This window comes from Pseudophryne corroboree, chromosome 7 (genome assembly GCF_028390025.1).
Source record: "Pseudophryne corroboree isolate aPseCor3 chromosome 7, aPseCor3.hap2, whole genome shotgun sequence".
Taxonomy (NCBI): Eukaryota; Metazoa; Chordata; class Amphibia; order Anura; family Myobatrachidae; genus Pseudophryne; species Pseudophryne corroboree.
Genome location: NC_086450.1, coordinates 442,151,741 through 442,162,766, shown reverse-complemented (window position 1 = coordinate 442,162,766; position 11,026 = coordinate 442,151,741). Strand labels below are relative to the sequence as shown.

The window sequence follows — 11,026 nt, the reverse complement described above, 5'->3', positions numbered from 1 at the left end:
ATGCAGCGGTCGCTGTGCAATGAGTACAGTATGCGCTATGCGCGTTCCCGGGCCCGCCTCCCATATAATGCTCTGCGGATGCCTCGCTTCCGCCTCTTTCTCGTGAGTCGTCTCTTTCTGTGGCTGGGTGAGTTGTGTCTCTGGGAGGGGTGTATGTGGGTGGCCGGGTGTGCGGCGTTCGCAGGAGGGGATGGTGCTGTATGTATTGCGGGTATGCTTTGCGGCTTATATTTGCGCTACACGTGCAGAGCGCGCTTACTCTGCAGAGCAATGATCAGGGAGCGCTGCAGGCAGGCGCGTGGTGCTGTCCTTGTCTGACCTCTATACTGTAGTTCTGGCCTTTCCGGCCTACCTGTACCTGTTACCCCATGGCCAAAAGTATTGGTTTTCATAAGTCTGCGGCCTCAGTTTCTGTGATGGCAATCTGTATATACTCCACAATGTCGTGAATTGCAATTAATTGCAAAGTCCCTCTTTGCCATGCCATAAACTTTATTCCCAAAAACATTTCCACTGCATTTTAGCCCTGCCCCAAAATAGGGATGAACATTGGAAGCCCAGCGGCTTCAGTCCTCAAAACTTTTATGTGATGGTAACTAACCATTGCATCAAAAGAACTTGATGGGTAAAAGAAGCATTTATAGGACATGTGCAAATTAAATTCATGACCGTTCCTGATGTTAAACTGCTGAATTTGGCTGTATTTTAATATTGGATGTTAATCTGCTGCCTTTGAATGGTGAGAATGCTAACATTGGATGCAAAACATTGATGGTTTCAAACCATCGTGTTCCAATGTCCATCCCTACCCCCAAAGAGGACACGGCTGGAGGTCACTGTCATGCTGATTAAGTTTTGATCTAGAGTAACAGTGGAAGCTTTAAAATAAGAGGGTAGTGTTTGAAATCATTGCTCTTCCTCTGTTAACCATGGTTACCTGCAATAAAACATGTGCAGTTATTTATGTAGTGCACACATATTCCACAGCGCTTTACAGTGAATATTTGCCCAATTCACATCAGTCCCTGCCCTAGTGGAGCTTACAATCTAGATTCCCTGTCGCGTGTACACACTAGGGTTAATTTTTGTTGGGAGCCAATTAACCTACCAGTATATTTTTGGATTGTGGGAGGAAACGGGAGTACCCAGAGGAAACCCACGCAAGTACAGGGAGAATATACAAACTCCACAGTTAGGGCCATGGTAGGAATCGAACTCATGACCTCAGTGCTGTGAGGCAGTAATGCTAACCATTACACCCGTACATCCTTGCTTTGCACAAAAAGAGAAACTTCTCCCAACCATCTACGAACAGTGACTAAGAATGTCATTTCGAGCATGATGGAGCACCTTGCCATAAGGCTAAAGTGATAACTAAGTGGCTCGGAACAAAACCTTGAAATTCTGGGTCCTTGGCCAGGAAACTCTCTCCAGATCTTAATCCCATAGAGAACTTGTGGTCAATCCTTATGAGGCGGGTGGACAAACAAAACCCCAACAAATTCTGAGAAACTCCAAGCATTGATTAGGCAAGAATGGCCGGCCATCAGTCAGACTGTGACCCAGAAGTTGATTGACGGCATGCCAGGGCAAATTGCAGAGGTCTTGAAAAAGAAGGGTCAACACTCTACACTGCAAATATTGACTTTGCCCTAAACCTAATGTAATTGTCAATAAAAGTCTTTGACACTTATAAAATGCCTGTAATTTTACTTCAGTATACCATAGTAACATCTGACAAAAAGGGCTAAAACCACTGAAGCAGTAAACTTTGTAAAAACCAATACTTCTGTAATTTTTAAAACTTTGGCCATGGCTGTATGGTAGATGCTAGAATCAAGTTGGAGAAAGCACCTCTGTCAGGGGGAGGAGCCATTAAACCAGGGAAGGAGCTAGGCCACCGGGATAGTTCTACTATCCACGTCGCCAACTACTCCCTTTAGTAACCCGCTCGCCACCGTGCCCGAAGCATGGCGAGTGAAGCGAGACCGCAAGGGTTCATTTCGGGTACCTGGTTTGGGCATGGCTCCTCTCCATGACGTCAGCGGTCCCTTCCCCCAACTTGGTTTTAGACCTAACCATGGCTGTATTGTCCTTGCGCACAGGCAGGGCTGCAGTTAGGGTGGTGGCCTAGCTGGGTCTATTGCCCCCTAGCTGCTGCATGGTGTATAGTATGGTGCTGCCCAGGGCGGACTTTCTGCATACTACATGATTGGCAGGGACCATGCATGCGTGGCTCCCTTTGTTACTAGGCTCTGTTCCTGTTGCAGCACTAGATTTATAGGCTTCTGCAGCCCCAGGTGCTGCTCCAGTAACTGATCTGACTGCTGTTGATCCATTTGCCTGAATGTCCCCTTTTTTTAATGTTTCTTATTATACTTCTGGCACAGACTGAAAATTACCTCTGGCATGTCCAGTAGCCTTGGGTAAGATACCTGTGCCTATATGGAAGAGGAGCATTAAGCTCATTACCCATAATCCTTGTGTGTGCGTAATGAGACCCGTGTTCCTACATTTCAGCTGCAGGACTTGTCTGTCTTGTCTGCTGCCAGAGTGCAATAGATCTGACAATGTCTATTCTTTATTTTAGGCATTATATGGTGACTCTCCTGGATAATGGACTTGCTACACATGCATCTTGAGAAGTGTGGAAATGGATTGTAACTTGTGTAAAGGCTCTTACAGATGCCCGGTACTGTGGCTCCGCTGTCCAGTCGGGTTAGTTTTGGCCTGTCGCTTGCAGTGTGTATAGTATGTATGTCCTCTGATTAAATATAGCCTCTATTTACAGTAACTAATAGGCCCTACACACTTAAGATCCAAGTGAATGATATGAACGTGAACTTTCATATTATTCAGTGTGTAGGCACCAATGATGAACGATGCGGCCCCCGCGCTCTCATCGATGGTGCCGGGTCACTTATACATGCCAATATGGATAATCTCGTTCATATTAGCATGCAGGGCTATGGGGCCAGGGGGGGGGGGGGGGGGGAGAAACTTCACCCGCCACCCTCCTGCCGGGTTTGGCAGCACATCGCCGGTGTGCAGCGCCCATAAGCGATGCCCCCTCTTTACTCGAAGCATGGTCATTGATAGATGACTGGGGGGGGGGGGGCGGCGGCGCAGATGTACGAAGCCTTGAAGAGTGAAATAGCATGGTGATAAAGGACCAGCCAGTCGGCTCCTAACTGCCATGTCACAGGCTGGGTTTGAAAAATGACAGGAGCTGGTTGCTTGGTACTTTAACTCTCCAGGGCCCGATGTACGTAGCCCTGGGTTCGGGTGGTCTTCTGTATGCCGAATGTCGGGATCCCGGCGCACAGTATACTGGCGCCGGAATCCTGACACCCGGCATACCGACAACTATTCTCCCTCGTGGGGGTCCACGACCCCCCTGGAGGGAGAATAAACTAATGTGGCGCGCCACCGTGCCCGCAGCGTGGCGAGTGCAGCGGAGCCCGCAAGGGTCTCCTTTGCGCTCGCCACGCTGTCGGTATGCCGGTGGTCGGGCTCCCGGTGCCAGTATGCTGGTCGCCGGGAGCCCGAGCGCCGGCATACCGTACTACACCCCTGGGTTCTAAGGGGGCATAGCCAAATGGTAGATGCTATAACCAAGTTGGAGAAAGGACCTTTGACGTCAGGGGGAGGAGCTAGGTCAGCGGGATAATTTCTCTTGCTATCCACACCAACTACTACTCCCTTTAGTAACCCGGTGGCGAGCGGAGCAAGCCACCGAGCCCAAAGTGTGGTGAGCCTTCGAGGGTGTGTACCTTTGTTAGGGTGTGGCTCCTCCCCTGATGTCAAAGGTCCTTTCTCCATCTTTGTTTTGGCCATAACCATAGCAAATCTCTGGCAGGGGGAGGGTGTGCGTGGGGGAGGGGGGGGGGGTTTAGTTTATTTGCTCCCATCAGCAGGTGATCGGCCTTCCAATAAACATGGGTGATCTGTGAAGACACCAGCTGGAGCACAAGTCTCTGGCGGGTAGGATGTAAGCTGATGGCCTGGTGAATTAAACATTGATATTTTGGAACTTGCGTTCTTTTATGAAAGATCAATTCTCCTGAGTGTTCAGTGTTGTGTAATATGTTTATATGGTGTGAAAGATTAAGTGTATTTGTTATCAATAAAGTTATATGTAATATTCAAAGCTGTTGTGGTTATTTATTGTAAACATAATCTGTACTGTGATAATGGTTCTGCTTACCTTATGGCTTGCAGAGAGGTGTGTAAAGGTGAGTACACGCGGAACGATTAGTCATGGTGTGGGTGTTCCCGATCAAACGGAAAGAGAAGCAATAGGACACGAGGACATGCACTGAGACCTGAGGGGGGAGGTTTAGGGGAAATTTAAGGAAAAATTACTTCACAGAAAGGGTAGTGGACAAGTGGAATAGCCTCCCATCAGAGATGGTAGAGGCTAAAACAGTAGAGCAATTTAAACATGCATGGGATAGACATAAGGCTATATTTACAAAGAAATAAGGATCAAATAAGTTTTGAGATATGATTAAAAAAAGGGGCAGACTAGATGGGCCAAGTGGTTCTTATCTGCCGTCAAATTCTATGTTTTAAGATATATCGTTCGGTGTATGAACGATGGTCATGTGCACCTGAGGGACGCTAGCAACAGCCCCAGATCTTTAGAACGTGCAAGAAGATAGAGGGCTGTCGTTAGCTATGCGGCCCCTGCTCCCACCCCCAGCCGCCGTTTGTTGCTTACACACTTGCTGATGTCGGGCACGATGTGGTAGTCAGTGACACATTGTGCCATGTGTAACCATCTTAAGTCTACATTGGGGACATATGTCCCTCCTGCCCAGTATCCAGTGTGTAATTGACTCAATAACCATTTACAACACACAAGTCTTTACTGAATGACCTGTGTATCCAGCACAAGCCAGGCTTTGTGTGGGACGCCAGTGTTTAGCATAGCTGCTGACCAGCTGAAAGCGTGGGAGAGTGGGTAAGCTGTCCGCACATGATCTGTACCATGAATGTGACATGGATCTAGAAAGAGCTGAGCGGCAGATGGCTGCAGGACGGGAGGCGATGGTAAGCTCTATGCTGCTACTGTGTAACGTATGGCGTGGAGGAGCCTGGGTTTTGTTGGGTTCTACAGTGTCTGATGCAGAGACTAGAGATGGGGAAACCTTATGCTGGAGTATTACTGGGGTAACTTGTGTATGTGTGATACAGTACTGGAAGGGGGGGAAATGTGACCTCTGAGGGCTGTAACACACTAGCCGGTTTTCCCCGCATGGCAAAAAGCCGGACAAACTTTGTCCGGCTTTTTGTCATCCGGGAGAAACCGGCAGTCTGTCACACAGGATGGCTTTGAGCCGTGTGTAATGCTGTGCGCATGCGCATCATCACACGGCTTGAGAAAAAACCGTTGTGTGAAAGCTCCCCTTCACACACATGGTTTACTGGTTGCAAATACGTCCCGGCAGCCGGCCCTTCCAGTGGATTGTTCCGTCTGCAACACGGCAGCTGGGGCCGTGCAGTGTGAAGGGACCCTACCCCTCACACTGTTAACTACAATGCCGACACGGGAAAAAGCCGTCCGGCTTTTTCCCAGCCGGCAAAAGCCGGGTAGTGTTTTAGCCCTAATGCTGCTATATAAAGTGCAGGTTACATAGGGGGTCTTGTGTCGAAGAAACATTTGTCTGAACCAAATAGAACTTGTGCTGGGTCACACCATATTGGGGTAAGTTATTGCACTTTAATAGCTATAATACAGTTAACTTATCTAAACTGCTTAGTGACTTGCTTTCTGGCCAGAGTGAAAGAAGGACTCTACACCACCAGGAATTGATGCTGTATATCACTTAAACTGTTGCCACATTAAAGTAATAACCGTCTAACGTTACATTACACAAATGAAGATTTGCTATAAAGCCTGACTTGGAACCTGGGTAGTGACTGCTGCTTATTGGGCTAATTGCAGTGAGGGGAGGACCAAACAGGCTATACTATAGGTAGATTGGCAGATCTGATTGCTGTGCTGTTCCCTTTTGTAGGTGCTCCCAAGTTATTTGCTCTATACGAAGACAGGACCCACTAGCCCTTTGGGGAGACAGAGGGAGAGTCTGCCAGCACACACCAAAAAGCGCTATATATGACAGGGATAGCCTTATGATTAAGTGCTCCCTTATAGCTGCTTTTATATTAATATATTGCCATTTATTTTGCCCCCCCTCTCTGTTATACCCTGTTTCTGTAGTGCAGTGCAGGGGAGAGACCTGGGAGCCTTCCTGACCAGCGGAGCTGTGACAGAAAATGGCGCCGTGTGCTGAGGAGATAGGCCCCGCCCCTTTTTCGGCGGGCTCGTCTCCCGCTATTTAGTACATTTAGGCAGGGGTAAATATCTCCATATAGCCTCTGGGGCTATATGTGAGGTATTTTTAGCCTTTTTAAAGGTTTTCATTTGCCTCCCAGGGCGCCCCCCCCCCCCAGCGCCCTGCACCCTCAGTGACTGCCGTGTGAAGTGTGCTGAGAGGAAAATGGCGCACAGCTGCAGTGCTGTGCGCTACCTTAAGAAGACTGCAGGAGTCTTCAGCCGCCGATTCTGGACCTCTTCTTGCTTCAGCATCTGTGAGGGGGCCGGCGGCGTGGCTCCGGTGACCATCCAGGCTGTACCTGTGATCGTCCCTCTGGAGCTTCATGTCCAGTAGCCAAGAAGCCAATCCATCCTGCACGCAGGTGAGTTCACTTCTTCTCCCCTCTGTCCCTCGTTGCAGTGATCCTGTTGCCAGCAGGAATCACTGTAAAATAAAAAACCTAAGCTAAACTCTCTAAGCAGCTCTTTATGAGAGCCACCTAGAATTGCACCCTTCTCGGCCGGGCACAAAAATCTAACTGGAGTCTGGAGGAGGGTCATGGGGGGAGGAGCCAGTGCACACCACCTGACCTGTAAAAGCTTTACTTTTGTGCCCTGTCTCCTGCGGAGCCGCTATTCCCCATGGTCCTTTCAGGAACCCCAGCATCCACTTAGGACGATAGAGAAAATAAGAATTTACTTACCGATAATTCTATTTCTCGGAGTCCGTAGTGGATGCTGGGCGCCCATCCCAAGTGCGGATTATCTGCAATACTTGTACATAGTTATTGTTAACTAATTCGGGTTATTGTTTAGGAAGCCATCTTTCAGAGGCTCCTCTGTTATCATACTGTTAACTGGGTTTAGATCACAAGTTGTACGGTGTGATTGGTGTGGCTGGTATGAGTCTTACCCGGGATTCAAAATCCTCCCTTATTGTGTACGCTCGTCCGGGCACAGTACCTAACTGGAGTCTGGAGGAGGGTCATGGGGGGAGGAGCCAGTGCACACCACCTGACCTGTAAAAGCTTTACTTTTGTGCCCTGTCTCCTGCGGAGCCGCTATTCCCCATGGTCCTTTCAGGAACCCCAGCATCCACTACGGACTCCGAGAAATAGAATTATCGGTAAGTAAATTCTTATTTTCAGGCATAAGAAACTTGTGTGAAGGAGCCCTTGATGCAGATGATGCTGTACGGGGTAGCGATGGCCTTCGATCATTGATGATTCCTAATCAGCGATTGTTTATAGCCGATGTTGAATGCTTTTGCTGTCTATGGGAGAGAACCAGATGGTTTCCCTCCCATCGATGGCACAGTATAAACAAACATTTATTTATTTTTACAAGGTGCGAGGATGTGGAACATAGCTCCACCCCTAATACCCACTAAACCCTGCCCCCAGTTTTTTTTATTGGTCCATGGCCCAGCCAGCAACTTTCAGCGGTGGCCATTGTGTGGTGCAAATCATTGCTTCACCATAGATGGTTCTAGCTGATTGTCATTGATGGCAACCCCTAGTACAGGGTCTGTGCTGTCCTAGAGAGACTGTAGGTAAATTAGAGTTAAGGGAAAGCACCGTGTCCAACAGATCCAGGTTATGAGGTATGGTTGTGTGTGTTGCACTGATACATGCAATGAGGGTCGGGTAGAAGGGTTTTCTAACGAATAGACATCACAGGTCTTTAACAGTAATGATCTGCACAGCAGCCCCTCATGTTGGCTTTCATTTAGTATCACAACACTGCTAATAGCATGTTACTATGGGTAACAGCAATTCATTGCACTAGTCATCTAAAGCGATGGTTCCCAACCGCGGTCCTCAAGTACCCCCAGCAGTTCAGGTTTTCCAGGTCACCTAGCTGGTGCACAGGTGTAGTCATTACTGACACATTTTAAAAGACCCACAGGTGGAGCAAATTATTTCACTCGCAATCATGTGAGGAGACCTGGAAAACATGAACTGTTGGGGGTACTTGAGGATTGCGGTTGAGAATCACTGATCTAAAAGACTAACGGCCATATTCAATTAGCAGTGATAACGGACTTTTCACGTGAAAAGTCCGGTTTTCGGGTGAAAAACCGGACTTTTCACGTGAAATGCAATTACAGCCTATTCAATTATCCTGGAAAATGTATCGGTGATCATGTTTTCACTAATTTCACTTCACCTTCTCTGAAGCAGGTGAAAAGTTGGGAAAAGTCACTATTTTAAGGTAAAAATTTTTGGATATGGTACAGAACTCCTGGGACACCCCCCTTTATGGCTAATTAGGCACGTTGAAGTTTTTAATTATTTTTAATTGGCCAATAATGACATGTCATTTTCGGGGTGAAAAAGTAAAAAGTGATGGAAATTGGGGTTCAAGGTATGGGACAGGTATATTGGGGTGCTTTATGAGTGGGACAGGTGTTTTTTAGGCTTGCAGATGGGAGTAATCTGTTTCCACTTTTTTTTAAAGTACCCTAAAATGACCCAAATATATACTTATACCCATTTTCATGTACCCCAAATTTAATGAGAGCATTTATTTTGCTCAAAAAAACTTGCTTTCTATCATTTTTTTGCATTTAAAAAAAAATGCATATAACCGCCATTTCACACAATTTAAGTCCCCAAAAACTCTCTAATATGATCTCTAACACACTTCTCTTCTGTTTTCCTATGTTAGTTTAGCATTTTTTGGGGTACAGGCTGATTTCTCCATTTTCACCTGCACTTTTCACTGCAAGAATTTTCACGTGAAACCCGGTCGGAATTGAATAGGTCGAAAAATGGAGCGTTTTCGCGGCAATATTCGGCCGATTACCGCGAAAAATTTCCGGGCGCAAAATTGCCGCGAATTTGCGGAAAATGGAAAAACGGAGCGTTTTTGCGGCAATTTTCGGCCGATTGCCGCGAAAAATTTTCGGGCGCAAAATTGCAGCGAATTTGCGGATAATTGAATATCCCCCTATAGGTGCATACACACGGGGAGATTTTGACTGAGAGATTTCCCTTGAACTGGCAGTAGGAGATTTTGACTAACTTTACCAGAGATTTTGTCTAACTATGCAAGAGATTTTGGCTATGGGAGATTTTGACTATCTCATTTAAATAAGGGGATGAGTGGGGGAGTGTTATATATAGGATGATTTTACAGGGTGGCTGGTATTTAAATAGCTAAAAGTAAAAAATAAAAAAAATTGCGTGGGGTCCCCCCTCCTATGTAAAACCAGCCTCGGGCTCTTTGAGCCAGTCCTGGTTGTTAAAATACAGAGGAAAAAAATGAGTAGGGTTCCCCCATATTTAGACAACCAGCACCGGGCTCTGCGTCCGGTCCTGGTTTAAAAAATACGGGGGACAAAAGACATAGGGGTCCCCCGTATTTTTCAAACCAGCACCGGGCTCCACTAGCCAGGGAGATAATGCCACAGCCGGGGGACACTTTTATATTGGTCCCTGCGGCCGTGGCATTATTCCCCCAACTAGTCACCCCTGGCCGGGGTACACTGGAGTGAGGACCCCTTAAATCAAGGGGTCCCCCCCTCCAGCCACCCAAGGGCCAGGGGTGAAGCCCGAGGCTGTCCCGTCCCCCCCCCCCCCCCCCCCCATCCGTGGGCGGTGGATGGGAGGCTGATAGCCTTTCAAAATGACATATAAAATAAGAATTTACTCACCGGTAATTCTATTTCTCGTAGTCCGTAGTGGATGCTGGGACTCCGTAAGGACCATGGGGAATAGCGGCTCTGCAGGAGACTGGGCACAACTATAAAGAAAGCTTTAGGTCTAACTGGTGTGCACTGGCTCCTCCCACTATGACCCTCCTCCAGACTTCAGTTAGGATACTGTGACCGGAAGACCTGACACAATAAGGAAGGATTTAGAATCCCGGGTAAGACTCATACCAGCCACACCAATCACACCGGATAACTCGTGATACAATACCCAGTTAACAGTATGACAACAACTGAGCCTCTCAACAGATGGCTCAACAATAACCCTTTAGTTAAACAATAACTATATACAAGTATTGCAGACAATCTGCACTTGGGATGGGCGCCCAGCATCCACTACGGACTACGAGAAATAGAATTACCGGTGAGTAAATTCTTATTTTCTCTGACGTCCTAAGTGGATGCTGGGACTCCGTAAGGACCATGGGGATTATACCAAAGCTCCCAAACGGGCGGGAGAGTGCGGATGACTCTGCAGCACCGAATGGGCAAACTCTAGGTCCTCCTCAGCCAGGGTGTCAAACTTGTAGAATTTAGCAAATGTGTTTGACCCCGACCAAGTAGCTGCTCGGCAAAGTTGTAAAGCCGAGACCCCTCGGCCAGCCGCCCAAGAAGAGCCCACCTTCCTCGTGGAATGGGCTTTCACTGATTTAGGATGCGGCAGTCCAGCCGCAGAATGTGCAAGCTGAATCGTACTACAGATCCAGCGAGCAATAGTCTGCTTTGAAGCAGGTGCACCCAACTTGTTGGGCGCATACAGGATAAATAGCGAGTCAGTCTTTCTGACTCCAGCTGTCCTGGAAACATAGATTTTCAGGGCCCTGACTATGTCCAACAACTTGGAAGCCTCCAAGTCTGTAGTAGCCGCAGGCACCACGATAGGTTGGTTCAGATGAAAAACTGATACCACTTTAGGAAGAAACTGGGGACGAGTCCTCAATTCTGCCCTATCCATATGGAAAATCAGATAAGGGCTTTTACATGACAAA

At 47.6% G+C, this 11,026-nt stretch overlaps 1 protein-coding gene and 1 non-coding gene across 2 annotated transcripts in view; both read left to right on the top strand.

The window, feature by feature from the left end:
* Window positions 1-45: 45 nt before the first annotated feature.
* The window catches only part of RNF151 (ring finger protein 151), a 41,818-nt gene continuing 30,837 nt past the window's right edge, over window positions 46-11,026 (top strand). The window contains exons 1-2 of the mRNA XM_063934926.1: window positions 46-127; window positions 2,591-2,718. Of these exons, the coding sequence (XP_063790996.1) occupies window positions 2,686-2,718 (33 nt within the window). The 5' untranslated portion in view covers window positions 46-127; window positions 2,591-2,685. The remainder of the gene's footprint in view (window positions 128-2,590; window positions 2,719-11,026) is intronic.
* Window positions 2,387-2,517, top strand: LOC134946984 (small nucleolar RNA ACA64). Its single transcript, XR_010182519.1, has one exon. It is a non-coding gene; the product is annotated as a small nucleolar RNA ACA64 (small nucleolar RNA).